This window comes from Hemibagrus wyckioides, linkage group LG12, assembly GCF_019097595.1.
Source record: "Hemibagrus wyckioides isolate EC202008001 linkage group LG12, SWU_Hwy_1.0, whole genome shotgun sequence".
Lineage (NCBI taxonomy): Eukaryota > Metazoa > Chordata > Actinopteri > Siluriformes > Bagridae > Hemibagrus > Hemibagrus wyckioides.
Genome location: NC_080721.1, coordinates 11,255,285 through 11,279,016, shown reverse-complemented (window position 1 = coordinate 11,279,016; position 23,732 = coordinate 11,255,285). Strand labels below are relative to the sequence as shown.

Below are 23,732 nucleotides of genomic sequence, written 5' to 3'. Positions count from 1 at the left end.
AGAGAAGATACATTCCAGACGTAGTGAGGGTTTCACAGTCGCTGCAAATAAAAGCAGTAAAAAACACAATCACGATGGAATAAAATGACACGGTTTGTTAGACATGTGCCGATCGAAACGGCGCGATAAAGTGGACAAGATAACTGAGATTATGTGACATCGTCAGGGTTTATCATGTTAGAGACGACGGGTAAAATGTGCACATGTAGCACTTCTCGTCTTATCCGCACCGGATGTGTCTCATCGTACGCTCGTTTAGTCACTGTGAAATTTGCAGCTTGGGTAAAAACAAAGAAATTACCAAGTTCCTGAGCTAGCTAGGTAACCGCGAAGAAACTTCCTCTTCACGCCTAGCTAACTTTCTTAATGTAATAACTCAGGTTAACAGCTAGCGCGCTGGTAGTTCATAAACTAGCTTCAATAAAAACTCATTTTCAATAAAAAACATTTTTAAATAGCATTAACCAAAATGACCCAAAGAAACTAGGCGAACAAAACCACTTGACAAGCTAGCTAACGCGTTTTTCAGAAAGCAGCCTCAGTCATTCGCTAACAACGTTAACAATGCCAACAACTTTCCCTTACAACTTAAAACGAATGAAATCATAGAATTCCCAACTCGTAAATCCAAACTTCCAAGAAGGACTTAATGAAATATTAAAATAGTTTTTAACTGACAGCTGAGAGGGATGGATGTCGGTGGTCCACAAGGTATTCATTATTTCGCACGTTTCTAGAATCTGGGGCTACGTAGAGATGATAGATTCTTATCTAAAACATTTTATTAAAGAAATCTGAGGTGAATTTGTCCGAAATTCGTAAATTCTTCCAGCCTTCTGAAAAGGACAGAAGGATAATATAATATAATATAATATAATATAATATAATATAATATAATATAATATAATATAATATAATATAATATAATATTATATTATATTATATTATATTATATTATATTATATTATATTATATTATATTATATTATATTATATTATATTATATTATATTATATTATATTATATTATTATATAAGCGTCCACATTACCATTGAATTATCGGCACATGTCTAACTCACCAACCTAAATCCTCCAACATAAAAATAACACGAAACAGAAAGGCACAAATATCATAAATCCAAAAATAACAACAACAATAATAATAATAGTGGTCTGTGAATACATGCGATCTCGTCTTGCTGGTCCGCGTCTTCAGTGCATAAACGTTAACCACTTCCCTTATTACGAATGCATACAGTACACGTGAGCACATCCAATACTGTTTCACTCTTTTACTCAATACTCACTGTGATGTATTTACAATAGTCCTTTATTTATTTATTTATTTATTTATTTATTCCAAAGGATGAACATTCCTCCTCTTTATTCCCTTTCCTCATCCACCACATCTGATCCGGCTACTGAAGATCTACTGAAGAATCTGATGGGAGACGATGGACCCAGGAAACCTCAGTTCTGAACCTCAGGTAGGGTTCAGAAGATAGATCTGGAGATGGAGGATGTAAATCCAGGCTTTAATATAAGAGTGACTGGATTTAAAAAAAAAACAAAAACAAATAAAAAATGTATTATTATTATCTATTATTAAAGAATAGACTTTTCTGGTATGATGGTTGGGATATATTATAACGTAATGATACATAACGATCAGAGCTCTGTTGCTGCTGATGGTAACTCATCTGGACGTGGTTTGTTGAAAATATACAAATATTCAGATTATGGCTTCACATTATTTGGTGGGGATTCATATCACGTGTCGTGATGGTATTTTCTCCGCATTATCCTTGCAAGTAGGATGTTCCTGTAAACCGGTGCAGGCTCGTGGAGTGGAGTCAGGAAGCAAAATGCTGGAAATCTTTGTAACTAGATGAGTTATGATCCCTTTTCATTCAGTGAAACAGCATGAGGTGGAGTGAAGACTGCAAAATAATGTCCCTTTTTCTTCTTTTTTTTTGGCTTTAAAACATAAATCCGGGTCCGTGCTTGATTTAGGATGAGGTATTCTGAGGCTTTGGTGTACACCACATGGCAGATGATTTGCTCACAAAACACCATACTGCAGCACCACAAAAAATACCAACACCACCATTTTAAAGCTGAACAAAATGTTTCTTTGCTTCTTCTTTTTTTTTCTTTGTATGAAAATAAATGAGCTCGAAGGCTGCGCTCGTACGGATCGTCGGACACACTCGGGACGAGCACGGGAAGTGGAGTCGGCTTCCATACTCACGCAAACACACACACGCACACACACGCACAGAGGAACACGAAGCACGGAGATAGTGAGAGTTCGGGGGTTTCGAGGTCTGTCCTGTTTTCCGTCTAAAGTGAGTTCCTGAACAGTTTGGCCTCAAGGAGCCGGCTTCTGAGGAGCGCGCCCGGTTATCACGCACTTAACAAACCTGCAGAAGTCGTGTGTGTGTGAGTGTGTGTGTGTGTGTTTCTGTGTGAGTGTGTGTGAATTGATTATTCTGTATTTGTGAATATTATTCTGTATTATTATTACTATAATTCAGCCATGTGCAAATCTGGACCAGTGCATACTCTCATTAAAAAAAAAGAAAATACTAAACTGTACCATTCCCTCATGCCGTCATATATATATATATATATATATATATATATATATATATATATATATATATATATATATATATATATACAGCGATCAGGCATAACATCATGACCACAGGCCTAATATTGTGTTGGTCCCCCCTTTTGCTGACCCGTCCTGCACTGTGTATCCTGACCCCTTTCTATCAGAACCAGCATTAACTTCTCCAGCAATTTGAGCAACACTAGCTCGTCTGTTGGATCGGATCACACGGTCCAGCCTTCGCTCCCCACAAGCCTTGACTGCCCATGACCCTGTCTCCAGTTCACCACTGTTCCTTCCTTGGACCACTTTTGATAGATACTGACCACTGCAGACCGGGAACAACCCACAAGAGCTGCAGTTTTGGAGATGCTTGATCTACTCGTCTATCGCCCTTCATCAAACTCGCTCAAATCCTTACACTTGTCCATTTTTCCTGCTTCTAACACATCAACTTTGAGGACAAAATGTTGACTTGCTGCCTAATATATCCCACCCACTAACAGGTGCCAGGAAGAGGAGATCATCAGTCTTACTCACTTCACCTCTCACTGGTCATAATGTTATGGCTAATCGGTGTATATATTTTTTTTTACCTTTAGTGCAACAAAAAAGCTTTCATCAAGATAAGATGGGGGAGGGGCACAAGGCAGGGGATACCCTGGACGGGGTGCCAACCCAACACAGGGCACAATCTCACACACCCACAGACACACAGTGGACAATTTTAAAGATGCCAATCAGCCTATATTGGATGTCTTTGGACTGCAGTAGGAAACTAGAGAACCCAGAGGAAACCCCTGAAGCACCGCGAGAACATCCAAACTCAGAGCCCAACCCCTGGAGGTGTGAGGCAGACACCCTAACCACTAAACCACTGTCCATCTTTTAAAAAATACCAGGTAAAAGTTCGGCGACGAGGAAGGATACAGTTTAGCATCTTCTGATTTCGGAGAGTGTACGGGGCAGTAAAGCTATTTCCCTGAACTCAACCCTGTGAAAGCTAGGCACGTGCCGATATCACCTTCACGTATCACGATAACTGACTGACCGTTTATTGCAGTTTATGACGTTATCACAATTATCCATTCAAATGAAACGACTCTTTACAAAAAAATATAACTGAACGACAGAGTGCTGCCTAGTGAGTGGGACGGGTTTTACTTCACGTTTAAAGTGCCCGTAATGCGGCGGAGCTAGGCAGCCTCCTCCTGAGTGGAACACAGGGGTAGTCTTCTATAACAATACACAGTCCCGTGATACAGACTGACACTCGACACGTGCCTAGAGGAGACTTGCATTAATCAGAAGATAGGCAGTGCTAAATTAAATACATACATCTATTCTGCTAAAAAGTACATTCCATCCCTATGGAACAGCTCCATAGATTGCATTTGCATGAATCTAATGAGTGATAAACAGTAAGGCTACGTTACAGTACTGTCCTTAACACCCCCTTAGCGACTTGCCCTCCTACCCCTTCCCCTTTGACTGAATAGCGTTCCTCTTCTGTTCCTAGCTTCCTATAGGAGTTCTCTCTCTGTCTTTCTCTCTCTCTGTGAAAGAAACACTTTCTTTTCTAGCTACACTATATTGCCAAAAGTTTTGGGACGCCTGCCTTTACATGCACATGAATGTAATATGGAGTTACTCCGCCCTTTGCAGCTATAACAGCTTCAACTCTTCTGGGAAGGCTTTCCACAAGGTTTAGGAGTGTTTTTATGGGAATTTTTAACCATTCCTCTAGAAGTACGTTTGTGAGGTCAGGCACTGATGTTGGACGAGAAGGTCTGGCTCACAGTCTCCTCTCTAATTCATCCCAAAGGTGTTCTATGGGGTTGAGGTCAGGACTCAGTCAAGTTCCTCCACACCAAACTCACTCATCCATGTCTTTATGGACCTTGCTTTGGTCACTGGTGTGCAGTCATGTTGGTACAGGAAGGGGTCATCCCCAAACTGTTCCCACAAAGAGCATGAATTTGTCCAAAATGTCTTGGTATGAAGCTGAAGCATTAAGAGTTCCTTTCACTGGAACTAAGGGGCCGAGCCCAACCCCTGAAAAACAACACCTGAATTCAATGATTTGGAGGGGTGTCCCAAAACTTTTGGCAATATAGTATAGAACCTTTAGTGATTCTTCTCAAAGAAACCAGACTCAAGAATATGTTTTGTTTTTGGATTGAACCTGCACGTAGACGTCAGGAGAAGAACTGACGCAAAAGGTAAAAAGCTTAAAGCTAAACAGGTCGATGAACTCAAATTTGTTCAGACTGAAGCCAATTCAGGAAAATCTAAATTTATTACCTCATTCAGCTAGCAAGGTTAGCAAGTTAGCTAACAGCATGCTAAGTGTCACGTCAGAATGCTAGCTATGTAGAAGAAAATCTTTACATTAAACTCGTTTGTAGCATCCTTTTAGTCGTAAGTAGCCTGTAATCATGTTGTTTGAGGTAAACGTTGGTAGTTCTGACAGATTGCCTTAAGCAAAATAGGATCATGTTCTCTGTGTTTACATTATGATTCGCTCTAAACAACCTACTCTTGTCTCTGTTCACTTTAAAATTCTCTGTTTTGTGACACCATGTTGACGTTTCAGTAAAAGCTGTTTGTTGTTTGTGTAAGTAAAGTGTAATTTTAGCTACACACAGTATTTTTGTAGTAATTAAACAGCACATCTGAGGTAAATGTTGGTCTTCCTGATGAGATTGTACCGTTTTCTTTGCCATTTCACCTTTACGTAGTCTTTGTGATGCTATCTAGCTATATTGTTAGCCTTACAGTCCACAGCTCCTTATTGCCTAGCAACATCATCATGTGTTTAAAATGTTAAAAATACAGAATTACAAATAACCAATAGATTACTGATATATTTTTTGAGGGAAAGTCACCCAGGATGCGTTATAAACAGTACTGAAACAGAGACTTAAACCATGCTTGTTCAGTGTGTGTGTGTGTGTGTGTGTGGTGTGTGTGTGTGTGTGTGTGTGTGTGTGTGTGTGGTTATCTCTCCCTGCTCTCAGTTAGAAGGTCCAGGGTCTGCCAGAGGCATGGTGTGTAGCACCTCGTCCAGCAGCTGCAGGGCGCGGTGGAGATGCACCTCCACCCAGCAGGGTGTGTGTGTGATGCTGTGGCGTGGGTAATCGGGTCCCCAGCCCTTCACGAAGCTCAGACGCAGGATACACAACCTGCGCAGGTCGTCCACGCCGATCCCTGCAGCTGCCGACAGACCTGCAGATCAGAGCAAATAAGATTCCTTAATTCAGAAAAGGTCAAGAACTCGACTGTCTGCTTCACACTCTCTTTTTCTCCGACACTGTGAGACTCAGAGTAGTGTATTATTAATGTCTGGACACTGTATGTGCTAGAACTCAGAAAGGGGCTGGGAAAATGGCAGATGCTGTAAATAAGAACAGCATAGGTATAAATTCCAAGCAAAACATTTATTTTATTATTTTATTATGTTTTATTACATTATTATTTTATTTATTTTTATTATATTTTATTTCATTTTATTATTAATATAGTTCATTTGTTTTTTATTTTATTTTGTTTTATTTTATTTATTTTTATTATTAGTTTAGTTATTTCGTTTTTTATTTTAATTTATTTGATTTGATTTGATTTGATTTGATTTGTCCGTCCTGTGCAGCCTCAGTATAAGGATATGAGTTTGAATCATAAGGGAAATTATTTCTGAATTAAGACTGCACTTCGCAAAAGTCCCCCTTATGTACTATATTGTATTATTTAAAAAAAAACAAACAATAAAATTATCGCCATAAAAATAACAATTACGACATATGTAATTACACAGTGACTAAGAAAAAACTTCATAACTGTATAAATATAAGGCATAAATACAATTCTACATTTTAAACGTTATTATTTTTATTCGGATTTTTTTTTATATTACTGTAAATCTAATTTTGCGTTAAAAGCGCTACACAAATAAAATCAAATTGAATTAAATTGAATTATTCCTGGAGATTTGAACACCCTTGGCATTTTCTCAACCTGCTTCAGACAGGAAGTTTTGTTTAAAAAGGAAAGCTTTTTCTTCTCTAAAACTCTAAACAGAAAATACTTGTGTGAGGAAACGCTGATTTCAGTAAAAACTACTTTTTAAAATATTAATTTTAATTTAGAAATAAATGCATAAACAAGTGTTAGGTTCACTATATACATTTTTCTTGCAAATCAAATTTCTTTAAGAATAAATTTTTTGCATGTTATATATTACATCCATGAGAAGTGTTTTGTTGAGCGTCCTGTGTCCACTCTGAGTGTTTGTACTCACTGATTGCAGGAGCGATGCCCCCGACGCTCCCTGGACCCGGAATGTTCCCTGCCACGGCGGCTGCCTGAGCCGCTGCCGCTGCCTGAGCCGTGGCCGCCTGCTGCTGCATCTGCCGATGGCACTGACGCAGATCGAACACCTACACGGTCATAAACAACACACCGTCACACAATCTGCTCTAGTCCTACAGAGCAGAAGGAGCCATGATACACTGTTCACTCAGTTCACCTTAACTCTGATCTAAAAAAATAGGTAGCCTGGCCCGTGATTAAAAATCAATCATGAAAAATCAATGGATAAAGCTCCTCCTGAGCTGCCTTCTTCCCTTCAATAAAAGCATCATCTTTTGTTATTATGCTTCACTTATTGTTAAAAGGAAACTGCCCCAAGCAAAGTGACTGCCTCTGATATTTATCTACTGAATCGTATAAGAATAAACAGCTATTGCTACAGGTATGCGTGTAATAAGAGCTGGTCACCTTGATGTAGGCTCCTGGGTAGATTTTGTGGACAGCGTCCCCCGGCGCTCGTCCTGCCTCTCTGTCCAGGTAGTAGCTCTGAACGAAAACAGCGTGATCACTCAGACATCGCATCCACACATCCCCCTCACCTCGACACTCCAGCTGCACGCCTTTACCGATGTGTAACCTGACAGAGGAGGGAAAAACAAACAAGTGTGAAATACTACACATGACGCAATATATTCCTGCTCCCAGTGAAGGAGGCGTGGCCTTTGTGTCAAACAGTCCCAGTGAAGGAGGCGTGGCCTCTGTGTCAATCAGTCCCAGTGAAGGAGGCGTGGACTCTGTGTCAATCAGTTCCAGTGAAGGAGGCGTGGCCTCTGTGTCAATCAGTCCCAGTGAAGGAGGCATGGCCTCTGTGTCAATCAGTTCCAGTGAAGGAGGTGTAGCCTCTGAGTCAATCAGTCCCAGTGAAGGAGGCGTGGCCTCTGTGTCAATCAGTCCCAGTGAAGAAGGCATGGCCTCTGAGTCAATCAGTTCCAGTGAAGAAGGCATGGCCTCTGAGTCAATCAGTTCCAGTGAAGGAGGTGTAGCCTCTGAGTCAATCAGTCCCAGTGAAGAAGGCATGGCCTCTGAGTCAATCAGTTCCAGTGAAGGAGGTGTAGCCTCTGAGTCAATCAGTCCCAGTGAAGGAGGCGTGGCCTCTGTGTCAATCAGTCCCAGTGAAGGAGGCATGGCCTCTGTGTCAATCAGTCCCAGTGAAGAAGGCGTGGGCTCTTTTGTCAAACAGTCACAGTGAAGGAGGCGTGGCCTTTGTGTCAATCAGTCCCACTGAAGGAGGCGTGGACTCTGCATTTATCAGTTTCAATAAAGGAGGTGTGGCCTTTGTGTCTATTGTCTAAATAAAGAAGGTATGGCCTCTGTTTCTGTCAGTCCCTGTAAAGGAGGTGTGGCCTCTGTGTCTATCATCTAAATAAAGATGGTGTGGCCTCTGTTTCTGTCAGTTCCAATGAAGGAGGTGTGGCCTCTATGTATATCAGTTTAATTAAAGAAGACGTGGCCTGTGTTCATCAGTCCCAGTGAAGGAGGTGTGGCCTCTGTGTCTATCATCTAAATAAAGAAGGCATGGCCTATCTGTTCATTAGTCCCAGTGAATTAGGTGTGGCCTCTGTGTCTATCATCTAAATAAAGAAGGTGTGGCCTCTGTTTCTGTCAGTTCCAATGAAGGAGGTGTGGCCTCTATGTATATCAGTTTAATTAAAGAAGACATGGCCTCTGTGTCTGTCAATCTCAGTGAAGGAGGCGCGGCCTCTGTCTATCAGCCTAAATAAAGAAGGCGTGGCCTCTGCGTCTATCAGTCTAAATAAAGTAGTTATGACCTCTGTGTTTGTCAGTCCACTCTCAGACACACACAGAAAGAAGGTGTGTGTGTGTGTATGTGTGTGTGTGTGTGTGAGAGATACAGACCTTGCCCTTTCACTGGCCTCAGTACGGTGAACATTACTGAGCTGCCCGAGGCAGAAACGATCTCCTCCAGATGGATCCACATAGCCATCCACCGTCACCACAGGGCAACTGGACAACACCTTAAACATCTCACCAACCTGAACGTCCATCTCAAAATACGAGATAGAGCACCAGAACTCCGGCCCTGAGAAGCCAGACGTATACCATTCAGAGACAGAGAGATAAAGGAAGAATATCCATGTGTGTAATTCTAGATTAAATATATAGCATAATACTGGTGTACAAAACGTACCTGGATGGTTGGAGACTGGTGGAGGGAACGATGACGAGCTGTGATGCTGAGACCCTGAATATCAACACACACAAGACAGCACTGTTAAGACTGGGATCAATCCAAGCTCTCGGTCTCATCCTCCTGACTCTTCAACCTCTGTTACTTTTTATTACTTACAGTAGTGGGGGTGGTGGAGAGGAGGCTGGTGGGCGCGGCTGCTTTGTTGGCGTCCTATAGGAGTGTAAGAGGCCGTGCTGCTTCCCGTCCAAGTAGCTGAAACAATTCAGACAGAACACTAGGATTCCCAGCTGAACTGCTTAGGCTAATAAGCTAAATAGCTATCTAATAAATGTCACTAGCAAGGTTTCAGGATTTAGATTTAGTTTTAATCAGTTTTTATCACTAAATTTCCTTAGGGAAACATTCTTTTGCTTGATTCCTAGTTTTTTGTCTGCTTTGCAGGAATTCAGCCACAGACACAGCAGTTTTTCCTCACATCTCACTTCTACGTTCCCAGAAACTTTGTCTAAGCTGCAAGCGAAGACTCTATAAACATGTAATCAGGTGATTTATCCAGGAATCGGACCACAGAGGTGGCTGTGAATTGAGTTTATCTCCATCAACATTCTACATTATAAGTTGAAATTAAAACATTTTTCATTTAAAACTGTGTACTTTTTTAAAGTAGTAGAAGAGTCAGAACATTGTTTAATAAACCATCATGGTCAATATTTGGTTTCAGCTGACCAGTGTTTGAACCGGATCTGTGCCAGATCTGGACCAGACATAATAAAATAAATAATAAATAATAATAAAAAAATAAAATAAAAAGCTTAGACCCAAGAATAACAATATTCTTTGCAAAAATTTAGCAACAAATCTATTCTGGTGTAAAAATACCAAGCCGGGTCTGTTATGTGGATCCGGAGCTGATACGATGCCAGGTTTGGTACTAATATGGTGCAGTGTGTTATATGGGTCAAGTCTTACTGTGAAAGGATCCCTGTGACTGAGTGTGTTTGGAGCCGTTGTAGCCGTTCTGAGTGGGCGGGGCCTGAGGGGGCGTTGAAGGAGGAGGGGTCGGGGTCATGACCTGAGCCTGAGGGGATGCGATCTGCAGGAGACCCTCATTGTGACCAGCCTGCATGGACATCATCGAGCCAGATGCTAGAGAGCAAGAGAGAGAGAGAGAGAGAGAGAGAGAGAGAGGTTTAAAGTGTGTGCGAGAGAGAGAGGGAGAGAGGGAGAGAGAGAGAGAGAGAGAGAGAGAGAGAGATGGAGGGTCCAAACTTATTGCCTAATAACCTAACTGCAAAAATTAGCAGGACTTTTAGAATCAGTTTTTCTTCCATTGCTCACTGATCCAGTTGTATAAACCTTGCTCCACTCTGAAGATCTTACCGGTTGGAGAGAGGGGCATGTTGGGGTAGAGGTTGGCAGGCGGAGGGCAGCGTGCCGCTTCAGGGGGCATCTGTAACGGAGGCAGCGGTGGGGGGTAATGCTCCGGTGCAGGGAGCTTCATCGCCCCCTGGTGGTCTGACTGTGGAGGCAAACCAGGAGGAACGTCCATCTGAACGCAGTCGTGGGTGTATTCCTCTTTAATCAGCCTGCCGGACGGAGCTGCAACACACAGGGTGGCCAAGACCACGGGGAAAAGAAAAGTAATCCTTACCTTTAAAGTAATACAGCATAAAAGTCCCTCTGAGAGAGAAATCTCAGAATAAATATGAGCATGAATATTTATCACACTCTCTCACCTGTGTTCTGTAGGCTGAGGCCAACTAGTGATAGAGACAAAGAAAAGAGATAAAATGATATAATACATTCACGTAACGACTATAGTGGTTGCTATAGTAACATAATAGCATTAGAAGTGTGTTACAAGTGCATTAATCCTGTGATTTGTGCTGTTATACAATACTGACCAATCAGAATTGAGAACAAAACTGTAATACAGTAGTAGCGAAAAGACGGTAACTGACCGATGCCGGGAGAGACGACTCTCTCGTAGTGATACGGATTCACACACACGTTGTCGTACTTCAAGTCGAAGGCATACTGGCAGAACTTGACGTGCTTCAGCTCATTTTTGTGAAGGTCCGGCCAGCGCCATAGACGAGCGTAGATCACATGGGGGAAACCTTTCCGTCCAGCCACCTAGACACACACACACACACACACTGTTCATCACTGATGCATTAATAATGTCTCAAATTCATGATGCATGAAAGATTTATTATGAGCACTCCCAGGATCACAGTGACCGGGATAAAGCACCGAGCATGAAGTTAAAAATATATACTGTATTTAACAGTGTTATATTTACGCTGTACTTAATACCTTCATATACTATATATATTTTATATGATTTATTATCTTCTATTCTATACTGGCTGGATTCGGTTGTACTGCTTTATGAATTATGTTCCAATACTTATGAACAGGTGCATACGTGAATGCCAGTGACTTCCTTCTTCATGCATATACAGGCTGGAAGACATTGACAGCATTTAAGACACACCCACGTCCATATATGGACTCAATGACACGCCTTATATGGATTATGAAGCATCCAGAATGTTCTCACAAATTCTCTGTCTTTCTCGGTTGGATTTTAATTAATTAAATGTCTCACTCTTCAAACCCTCTCGTTATCTCTTTATCTCTCCCTCTCTCTCTCTCTCTCTCTCTCTTTTCATTCATCTCCTCTCTCGCACTTTATGGAAAAAAAGGTCGGCCAAGGTGAGGCACGACATCTTCAGTCAGCAGTTCAGCTCGGCTCCATCAGGAAGCACTGAATGGTGGAAGCAGAGTGATCGTGGACGCCCACACGGCCATATGCACGCAGCGGCTTGCTTTTGTGTCGCCTGAATAGCATCACACCTTCTACACATGGCAAAATAATAGACAGCATTACGTTAACCCCGCCTCCTTCCTGGGGTTTCAGACAAAACATCCCTCATGGCCTCGCCATTTCTCCATCTCTCTCTCTCTCTCTCTCTCTCAACATCCCTCGTTCCCTTTGTCTCCCAAAGCATAAGATAATCTTCCACTCTATCTCTCTCTCTATATATATCCCTGATCTTATCCCTCGCTCCATAATCAAGCCGGACATCGAACTTCTTAATCAAATGTAATCATACGACAGTTCTGCCCTTAATCACCTGGTTGCCATGGCTACTGTTGGCAAGGGATACCGGGGAATTAATAAGCGCCGGCAAGTTCTTTAAAACACATCTCTGAAATGGACGGGCTTTCAGCTTTACCCATGATTGCTGGCTGCTGCAAGACATGACAGTAAGCAGCACACACACACACACACACACACAGATATGATGACTGATCTGTGACAGCTGAACAAAAACCTTTGGAATTCAGTGCAGCCGTCATTCAGCCAGCCTCAAAGAGCCCACATATCTATACAGCTACACAGAAGTATCTTAAAGAGACAATCAGTCCATAGCAACACTGAGATTCTTCCAGAAGGATGTTCGGCGATGTGAAAAGCACAATCCAGACCACTTGAACGTTACACTGCTACAGTCATATTACTGTACACAATAAAACCTCCACATCAGGCTACTGGATCAAATCAAACCAAATGCAAGTACTGTTTAATCAAACCCGACACCAGACTTCCCAGTAAGGATCGTAATCCAGTCCACTGAATGAATTTAAAATCTGAAGCTCTAATTTCTTCCTGATTGTAAATGAACTGAAAAGAAGAAGAGCAGGTGTCTGGTCTTCCACTAGGGGGCAATACAGAGTGATAAATTTATCACCACAACCTCAGCTACTGAGATACCGTACTAATCACACGCAATTCTTCATTAGCAAGTGACATATAATCACAATCATACAGTCGAAATGCATGATGAGGTTTACACCCTGTACAGCATGGAGGAGGAGTGTATCTGTTTTCACTTTAATCATGGACTGATACAAGGGGAAAGAATTGGTGCAGCGGTCACGTTTCCGAGCGTTTGATCCTGCTCCCCTTACGGCATGGATTAGAACTTTTTTGGAGATCAATAAAGTATATTCTTCCATCCATCTAACTATCTGTCCATCCATCCATCTATCCATCTGGATGGATATATGGATGTATGGATGGATACTCTGCTGCTATTATCCATTAATCCAACCATCTATCCATTTATCCATTTACCTAGCTATATATCTATCTGTGCACACAGATATATGGACAGAGGGATGGATGGATGGACGTATGGATAAACATTCTGCTGCTATCATCCATCCATCCATCCATCCAGATATCCATCTAGCTTGGTAGCAATATATCTATCTGTGTACACAGATAAATGAACAGATGGATGGAAGGAAGTATGGATGGGAACTTTTATGGATGGATAGATGGATGGATGGATGGACGGATGGATCTATCCTCTGCTGCTATCATACATTCATCAATCCATCTCTCCATCTGACTAGCTCCATATCTATCTGTGTACATAAATAAATGAACAGATGGATGGAAGGAAGTATGGATGGATGGACGGATGGATCTTCTGCTGCTATCATCATTCCATCAATCCATCTTATATCTGAATATGTAGATAAACTGACAGTCGTAGGGAAAGATGGATGGATGGATGGATGGATTGATGGATCCTCTGCTTCTACCATCATTCCATCCATCCACCTTATATCTGAGTATATAGATAAATTGACAGTTGGAGGGAAAGATAGAGGGATGGATGGATAAGTAGATGGATGGATAAATGGATGGATGGATGATCATTGGATTATCTGCTGCTATCATCCATCTAGCTAGCTATATATCTATCTGTGTACACGGATAGATGGTCAGACAGATAGAAAGAAGGAACTTTAACTAGATAGATAGATAGATAGATAGATAGATAGATAGATAGATAGATAGATAGATAGATAGATAGATAGATAGATAGATAGATAGATAGATCATCGTCGTCATAGATAAATCAATCATCCCATACCTCCACCACTAAACTACCAGAACAAACTGCAGTAAAGCACACAGTAAAACCAGTCAAACCAGTCAAAGGAAAACAGATTCAACCCTTAGCCATTAAATCTCTGTAAACCAATTATCATGTTAAACAGCTTCCACACGCCAGCACACGAGCACTGTGCTACATCAGAGAGCAGGAGCCCGGGACAGGGGATTTAACACAAGCGCTAGCGTTGGTAATGAAGTGCTCAGTTGAATGAGGGGTCTGTTAGCGGAGAAAGCAGCGAGCAGTATGCTGGACTCCGGGGCCTCCAGGACCACAGGCATGCACCTCTAACCTACGCAGTCCGAGTGAGTCATCCTAAAACAAATCACATCCTCTGCAGCTACACACACTTCACCATGTCTTACACACACTTCACCATGTCTTACACACACTTCACCATGTCTTACACACACTTCACTGCGAAATCTGTCCTATGCAATATGATGTACTGTATTGGGTTATGTGGGGTGTTTCTGGATCAGGATGCGTACCCAGTGACACGTACAAACAGGCGTGCAGCTCGAAAATAGATGCAGAAAAGTCGCACAGTCCTTAACTAGTTATTTAACAATGAGTGGTTTTTTGTCAGTGAACCAGATTTTGAACATCAATTTGGGAGACAAACGGATTTATCTGCAATGCAGCTACAGTAATAGTTACAGTATAAAAGAAACCAATATTCGCTGCTGTGATAATGAGAAAAAAACTGCTTGTGTTTATTAGAACTTTCAGAAGTATGGGATCGTCTCCTGTAGGAAGGACTCTCTGAATTAAGGAATCTCGTAGAAACAGATTACTGGCCTGTTTTTTCTTGTGTCCATGTTGATGATTGAGCGTCTTCGTCATGTCTCACTATACAGTGGTGGTTAATATGAAGCTCATATGAAGGTAGACACTCAGGACCCTATCCCCTAACCCTAACCCCGGAATTTGCATTGTTTCATACACTATTATTGCCAAAAGTTTTGGGACACCCCTCCAAATCATTGAATTCAGGTGTTGCTTTTCAGGGGTTGGGCTCGGCCCCTTAGTCCCAGTGAAAGGAACTCTTAATGCTTCAGCTTCATACCAAGACATTTTGGACAATTTCATGCTTTGTGGGAACAGTTTGGGGATGACCGCTTCCTGTTCCAACATGACTGCACACCAGTGACCAAAGCAAGGTCCATAAAGACATGGATGTTTGGTGTGGAGGAACTTGACTGGCCTGGCCTCAACCTGATAGAACATCTCACAAATATGCTTCTAGAGGAATGGTCAAAAAGTCCCATAAACACACTCCTAAATCTTGTGGAAAGCCTTCCCAAAAGAGTTAAAGCTGTTATAGCTGCAAAGGGTGGGACAACTCCATATTATATTCATGTGCATGTAAAGGCAGACGTCCCAAAACTTTTAGCAATATAGTGTATGTGTTTCTGTTTTTCTGTAGCCTACTAGAAGCAACATATTCATAGAAAAGTTCTAAATAAACAAAAACGGTTAGTTTTTCTCCACACAAATGTTTGTATCTTCAAAGTAAATGTTGATCTCAAACCCATTTCTGCTCTCTGAGACGCTCCGAGTGTTTGTTCATGTAAAAAGCAGCTCAGATCTGATCTTCAACCAGTAAAATTCTGTGTAAGGTTCTCCAACAGAGGGAAAAACACACGTCTAAAACACACTGAAAGCCAACAGACTCGTTTTAGATCAGACTCACAGCCTGAACATCAATCATTTCTTTATTATAGTGATGTCTATTTCCATTCTGCTGGTAAACTGGAACACTAGTGTACTGGTAAAATGGGTTAAATCTTATGAGCTGTCGAAAAAAATGGTGAAAAATTGTCTCGCTTCACGTTCCCGGCCTTTCTATTTTCTCACTGTTGAAGTAAGTAAGAGAAAAATAATCTGTTTTTTTTGGTAACATGACAGTCTGTAATGGAAAGCACTAACACTGGAGACTCCTTCCAGAAATGTTGAACAAACATCTCCTCACTAAACACTTCAATATTCCATATCAACAGATACACACCGTTTTTAAGCTGCCTGTGTACGTTCCTGATAAACTAACCAATAAAATAACCAGCTCTCTGACCGATCCGAACAGAGAATCCTACACGTGTAGGTCTTCCTCACCTGCAGTCTTCCGTCTAGCGTCCTCTGGATGGTGACGCACTTGCTGGGATGGACGCCGTTGGTGGTGATGGCGGTGATGAGCGAGTCCAGCTCATCCTTCTTCTCCTTCAGTTTCTTGACCAGGCTCTCGATGGCTCTCTTGGCGAAGCCTTCATTCTCGCCGCCTTGTCGGTGGCACATGAGGCTGTGCACGATGCTGAGGCAGGCATCGTTACTGCTGGGGGGGTTCACCGACATTCTGCTGCTCACACACACACACACACACACACACACGGATATACATAATAACACATCACAACCCACATACACATGTACACATGTAATTATGATTGAAACATTTATTATCGAATATTTTAATGTAATTATTAGAAACTCTGTTTAATACACTGCTCTCAAATTGTGCAATCTGATTGGTCGATCTGTTCTATACAATATTAACACACACTCTCTAATGCTTTATTGTTTTCTAAGCGACATTTATGCCAGATACGCTACATGATCTAAGACTAATAATTATTTATTTCGAGAAATTTCTCTATAAACTAGTCTCAGGAATTCTATATACATTTCTTTTTGTTTCCTTCTTTAACATATATAATACATCCAGGTCTCGGAAGGCGTGGCCAAAGCTTCGGATGGAAAGGGAAATGAAAGAGGAAGACGTGGAATTGGAGAAATCTGTGACATACAGATTTTCTAAACACGGCACCTCTTTCTCCACGACGTTTTATTAACATGTCTCTTGGACGATCTTAAAAATAAAACAAAAAAAATAATCAATCTGAGAGCCACTTTGAAGACAAGACAGACCTCCAGCATATTTTTAATAAAAGCAAAGAAATATTATATGGTATATATAATGCTATTATGTGCTATACACACTATCAGATCAAGTGAATAAGGAAGCGAGAACTCCTAGTTCTACACAAGCAACTAAATGCTACATCAGGGACAGAAAGTCTACCTTTTTTTACTCCTATAACAAAGCACCGAGAAGATGATTAACTAATAAACTAATTCTAAACTAATAATAAACTAACCTTGCTTTTCAATGTGCCCACATGCAAATATCGAATATTAGGTTAATTCTATAAAAATTCAGCTAGCCTACATTTTTACAGTACAGGGTATACATGGTAATGATCTCAGTCGCACCGCAGACACTCGCCGCTAATTCACAGATTACAAAAAAACATTTATTTTTAGGAAAAACATGAGGTAGAACTACTCACCATTACACACATAAGACTATAACACTACAACTCTGTACGCAGTTTGCATAAGGCTGAAGACAAGTTAGGGAAAAACGCCGAGAAACAAGTAAAGATGTCATCATACAGGCGAACTGAGCGCTGGCCTTGGGCGTGATCTGTGTATGCTGCAGAAGTGGTGTTTGTGCAGATTGTCTCTTTCATGACTGAACAGAGATAAACACTCAGGTATTACTGTGATATTGCATCATGTCCATTGCAGTGAAGCAAGCAGCCGCCTGGAATAAGAGTAGATTCTGTATCCAGGACTGCGGGTGTAAAGACTGACCAATGAAATGAGTGCGTCTGTTCCGATTAGTGTGGATCATGTAACAGTAGGGACGTGATCGGGGCTGAGAAGGTGCCTGTGTTTCTGTATCAATAAAGTCAGATTCCAAACATTACAATTTATTAGTGTATTTCTGCACTGAATGTGTCTGTCCTGTAAAAGTCAAGGGGGCGAGGCCTCTGTGTCTGTCCTGTAAAAGTCGTGGAGGTGTGGCCTGGCCTCTGTGTCTGTCCTGTAGAAGTAGATGAGGTGTGGCCTCTGTGTCCTGTAAAAGTCAGGGGGGTTTGGCCTCTGTGTCTGTTCTGTAGAAGTCAAGGAGGCGTGGCCTGCCTTTGTGTCTGTCCTGTAGAAGTCAAGGAGGTGTGACCTCTGTGTCTGTCTGTACAAGTAAAGAAGGTGTGGCCTCTACATCTGTACTGTAGGAGTCAAGGAGGCGTTGCCTCTCCGTCTGTCCTGTAGAAGTCAAGGAGGCGTTGCCATTGTGTCTTTCTTGTAGAAGTCAAAGAGGCATTGCCTTTGTGTCTGTCAGACTAAATAAAGTAGGCATGGAATCTGTGTCTGTCCTGAAGAAGTAGAGGAGCATGCATATGTCTTGTAGATGTCAAGGAGGTGTGGCCTCTGTACCTGTCTTTAAAAGTCAAGGGGGGTGGCCTCTGCATCTGTCCTGTAGAAGTCAAGGAGGCGTAGCCTCTGTGTCTGTCCTATAGAAGTCAAGGAGACGTAGCCTATGCACATGTCCTGTAGATGTCAAGGAGGCGTGTGTCTGTCAGACTAAACAAAGTCAGCATGGGGAGGCGTGGCCTTGGTATCTAGGAATACTAAGGAGACATGTCCTTATTGCCTGTTGCATACAGTGAAGTAAGCATCACCGTCCCCTCCATACATCTAGCACATTATTGTGTACTAAAAATCAAACATATCTTTCATATTTAAATGTGAGTTTTATACATTCCATTATCACATATGGAGAGCCATATTGGATCATCCTAGACAGAGAGACACATCTATCCAGAGGCACATACTGTATATTTGTATAGGATTTAATCCCTCACCTCTCTATGCCTGATGCTGTATGATTAAAGCCCCAGTCCGGTTTACTGTTCACCCTTTTCATTAAGCTCATTAATTTTTTTTTAATCTTGTAGTATATTGCATTAGAAGTTGCATGGTGCCGAGACTTCGAAAAGGACACGAGTTAAAGCCACTAGGGTGGAAAAAAAAGCTGTAAATAGCGACCATACGGAACAGCCTACGCAGTCTGGCACAGCAACCTGAATCACATCACATTCTCTGCTGCTACACACACCTTATCATGTCGCCTGCCGTATGGGACTGAATAACATCCAGTGGCTTTGGACCAGATGCAGTACGTCTTCTCATCTCATATGCTTTTGAACACACTGATCTTTCTGGAGCCAGGCTCCTTCAAACTACCGCAATATTCCTACATCCATTTCACTCTGAGCCATTTTTTATTCCAGGGTTTTTCAGCTTGAGATTCAGCTTATCTTATCTCACGGTTACACTCAGATAGAACTGTACTAAATTAGCTTACATCAGAAGAAATATGTAAAAACTCATGACGCTTACAGGCTATTAGAAATGTTTGCCATTACAGGAACATACAGCGAGCGAGGCTTCATCCAGCCTGATTTGGCAAGACTGTGGATCTTAAAGGAAAACTGCACCTTGTAACACATTAAATATGTTTATATTACAATCCACGATCCGAAAGATGACGGCTTTGACGATAGCATGAAAGCTTGAACCAATGCAGAAACAAATGAGGATGTGAGAGAGCTAGAAACCATAGACTAGTTACAATTTACACGCTTCTGCACACCTCTTCTCTCCTCTGCGGCCATCATAAGCCAAGACTCCTTCGTGATGAATCACTAAAGTGAACCACGAGATTAAAGAGTCTCCGTGTTCCTGCCAATGCCACGTAAGGTCACTCACATTGTGGGCAGATGTTCTCGGGCTTTATTAAACAGTGGCTGTTTTTTAAGCGCTTGAAATTTTCATAAACTTTCACCACCACCACTATCACCACCTCCACCTTTACCAGGACCCCGGATACTTCCTATTATCACTGTGTGAGAGCCCACGAACACAGAACCTCTAATGAGAGGACTGGACATGTGGGTTGCACTGCAGCTTATTAGAGACAGTAAAATTTGCATTTTGTAATATTTTCACAAGTGTAAAGCAACATAGCCTGTCCTGAGGGCCCTGAGAATTCAGCTCTGTGCTTTCTTACACTGGATTAAATCTAAACATGTGAATATCTGTAACTATAAGAAACCTGTGTTATATAAGGAAGATGTTTTTAATGATTGATTCGATGTTTGTTTACTGAACAATACAGCATGAATATTGCATTTGGACTTTTTCTCCCTGGATATTATGACCATGCTGTGCACAAATATTAAATATTATTATTTGTCCCTTCCCTTTGCATGCTGGTAGTCTTGGATGTAAAAGCCATTATGTTTAACATTTATAGTATTTGGCAGGCTTTCTTATCCAGAGCCACTTACATTATACAACTGAGCAGCTGAGGCTTAAGAGCCTTGCTCAAGAGCCCAACAGTGGCAGATTGGGGGCTTTGTGGTGGTATCTGTGTCTGCCTGTAGAAGTCTAGGAGGCGTGGCCTCTGTGTCTGCCTGTAGAAGTCTAGGAGGCGTGGCCTCTGTGTCTGCCTGTAGAAGTCTAGGAGGCATGGCCTCTGAGTCTGTCCTGTCAAAGTCTAGGAGGCGTGGCCTCTGAGTCTGACCTGTAGAAGTCTAGGAGGCGTGGTCTCTGAGTCTGTCCTGTAGAAGTCTAGGAGGTGTGGCCTCTGAGTCTGTCCTTTAGATGATTCTGATAGTTACATTATTAATAAAACTCTCTTGCATTTCAGGTAACCCCAAAGATGGCACTAAGCTGATGGCTCAACTTCCATAATCAGTTCCAGTGGTGGTTTTAGAACATTTTAACATGGAGGAGGAGGGGCAGGCTGGGGTAGGTCATTCTGTTAGAAGGGGCAGTTGATCTCCAATTAATGCAATATTTTAAATAACATAACAGGGCTGTGATAGAGCTCACGACTAGCACCAGGATAGGAAGGGTAGCCTTAAAACAAGCCCTTATTTACTTCTTTGATGCTACAACTGCCTTGTTTGTGTCAATCACTCCTTGTTCCACTTCATTTTAACTTAGCTAAGTGGAGTGAAAAATGCTTCGGATCCACATGGGAGACCTGACCGCTGCCTTAAGGGGAGAGAAAATGTGAGGTTTTTTCTTTTCCACAAAAAGTAATCAAGCTATATACATAATAATTATTTCAGCCCACACTAATGCTACCATCATTTCAATAAGAGCTGGCGACAACAGTGACAGCAAGCTTTGGCACCTAGATGTGGGCGTGTCTAGGTGAGAAAAGTTTATGCAAACTTTACGCAAAAAATGGAGCAACTTCACAGTTCAGTGTCTACCGATGGGAGCGAAGACAGTAGAGGTCACGTGATCCGTTTCATACAGCACACACACCCTCTCCTTCATCTCCAGTGATATGATGCAGATATACACTACACACAAACGCCAAATCTCCCTCAGGGTATGCTAATTGCTTCACCTGCTGATAAACGTTATTACTATAGCAACCAGGAGCAGGAATGCCTACTGGCGACATGTACGGACCTGTGAAGTATCCTTAGGAGTGGTCAAGCTTTTTGTTATCACAGGGGTATTACTACAACTACCCCTACTCCCCAACCTACCCCCCCCTTCCCGTCTCTGGCCCCTCCCCTCTAATCAGAGCCTGTCGAAATGCCGGAGGTTTTGACGTCACGCTCCACGCCTTCTCAAGATGTCCCTCTGAAGGGAAGCACCGAGACAAACCTTGCGCGCGCGCGCCAGCCGGGCCGCGCCTTATATGGTGTTATGACGTCATCGAGGCCGACCGCCGTCCAAACATTTAGAAGCGAGTGGAGGTGAAACTCATAGTGACGGCACACAAACAACAACAACAACAACAACAACATCAGCACGAGCCTGTTTATGAAGGGTTAAACATCAGCTGAACGAACGAGAGATAAGGTGCACGATGCGTAAGGTAGCTGCACGCGCCGCGATGTGACTGAACGGAGATTAGACAGGTTGGAGATGTGGGCTGTAGAAGATCTCCACGTCCTTTGGTGCTAAAAGAAACGTGAATGAAGAGAGTCTGTACTCACACATCAGCCCAGGATAGACATGGACACAAGCAGGACAGTGAGGTAGAAATCCAAGTTTCGGCTTCCCCCCCTCCCCGCTGTCACATCAGCTCTCCGTCCAAGCCGATATGAATCTACCAACCTCCTCCAGCATCTCTCTCTCTCTCTCTCTCTCTTCCTCTCCCTCTCCCTCTCTCTCTCTCTCTCTCTCTCTCCCTCCTCCTGTACGATAACAACAAAAAAAAATAAAAAAAAATAAAGCGAGTCGACACGGTGCGCGTGAGCGTCTCGCCAGGCGCCAGCCAATGAAGAAGCCGCGGTCTCCGGAGGGACGGCGGCCGCTCAGCCAATCAGAGAGCCGCATTTCAGGGTTTGTGCGGCGCGTCTTCCGTTTTATTGACACTCCGGCGCGACTGCGTGTTTTATTAAGGTGGCGCCACTGAGATTAACTCCCCCCTCCTCCTCACACACACACACACACACCAAAAAACACATGACCACGCCCACTCATCATCATCATCATCATCATCATCCCTGTTTAACTAATTTATCTTTACAATTTGATGAGAATTTCGCCTCTTTCCAGTGAGCCGACTTACAAAATAAGAATCGACTCTTTAAAAGAAATGCTCAAAACTCGACTCCATTAAAAGTTTTACAAAAAATAAACAATAGGCAAAAAGCAGATGTCTAAGCAGATGATGTTGAACAGTTTACATAATCGGTATGCAAATATAAGCAACTTTTTGGGGGGAATCTTTCAGTGAATCATTTGGGAGCCGAAAGAGTTCAGTGGCTCAGAACCGACTCTTTTTTACTCCAGATGTTTTTTGTTTGTTTTTTAAACGAGCCCATGGTGCTGGTGTTTCCTATCGATTATGGAAAGTTTTCAACACCTTTGTCTACTTTTGAAGAAGAGAAACTAAATCATCACTGATTCCTGAAAAGAGTCGAATCGTTTGATTCCCAAACCGTTTGATTCACTTTCCCAAAAGCATCACCAAACAGTTACACAAATAGCAGGGGTTTTTTTTTTTTTGGGATTTGGAAGTGTCAGCTCAATTTTTTTGGCCAAGTTTTCAAATAAATAAAAATAAATACACATTCAAAATGGTTGGTATTTGCCTATAGAGAGCTAAAATTGTTCACCATCTTTGGCTGGTTCTGGGGTAAAAACAGGGAATGAGATATCTGGGACCCAAAGAGTTGCCTCATGCCAAAGAGCCATGAAGTTCAATCTAACAAAAATTTAGCAGATACAGATACATTTAACATTTAGCAGATACAGCTGAGCTCTCACCAAGTGTGTGTGTGTGTGTGTGTGTGTTTCAGAAAAGTAAACAAACTAATGAGCTCATATAATTCAATCTGCACTCTTCATTTTGTCAAGGTATGAAGACGTTTGCACTTCACTGGATTATAGCCACAGTGCACATTTTTCTGAGGATGTAATATGTAATAGGACCACAGTGCATTGTGGGTATTTTGTGACAGCTATAGAACACTAACCATTTGAACACTAAGACTAATGCATATGGACATTTTGCACTTTGCTTTCAAACATAATACTAGAACACAAGTGAAGATTTTGCAGAACACTGCTCTTTATTTGATGTATCATACTATACGTGTGTGTGTGTGTGTGTGTGTAGACACAGCTACTCCTCGTTTTTCAGCTGTCTTCAATCTGTCATCATTAGAATCCCTTTCAGGACGAGTACCACGTGAACTCCACCTTCATCCCTTAATGACTTCCTCCTCTTGATC

At 42.0% G+C, this 23,732-nt stretch overlaps 1 protein-coding gene across 3 annotated transcripts; it reads right to left on the bottom strand.

Annotated features, from left to right (window-relative positions):
- Positions 1-1,039: 1,039 nt before the first annotated feature.
- On the bottom strand, positions 1,040-22,195 carry smad10a (SMAD family member 10a). Of its 3 annotated transcripts, XM_058405006.1 has the most exons (13): positions 21,987-22,195; positions 16,231-16,471; positions 11,098-11,272; positions 10,873-10,896; positions 10,517-10,735; positions 10,106-10,282; positions 9,293-9,388; positions 9,134-9,187; positions 8,842-9,025; positions 7,393-7,561; positions 6,914-7,052; positions 5,678-5,844; positions 1,040-1,506 (listed from the first exon to the last, which is right to left on the bottom strand). In XM_058405006.1, the coding sequence occupies exons 2-13, from the start codon at positions 16,465-16,467 to the stop codon at positions 1,483-1,485; spliced, it is 1,665 nt and encodes a 554-aa protein (XP_058260989.1). In that variant the 5' UTR covers positions 16,468-16,471; positions 21,987-22,195; the 3' UTR covers positions 1,040-1,482. The 3 variants fall into 3 exon arrangements, with proteins under 3 accessions (XP_058260989.1, XP_058260987.1, XP_058260988.1); XM_058405004.1 differs by having other exon boundaries at positions 1,040-5,844; positions 21,987-22,194; XM_058405005.1 differs by lacking the exon at positions 21,987-22,195 and adding an exon at positions 17,463-17,621 and having other exon boundaries at positions 1,040-5,844.
- Positions 22,196-23,732: the final 1,537 nt, after the last annotated feature.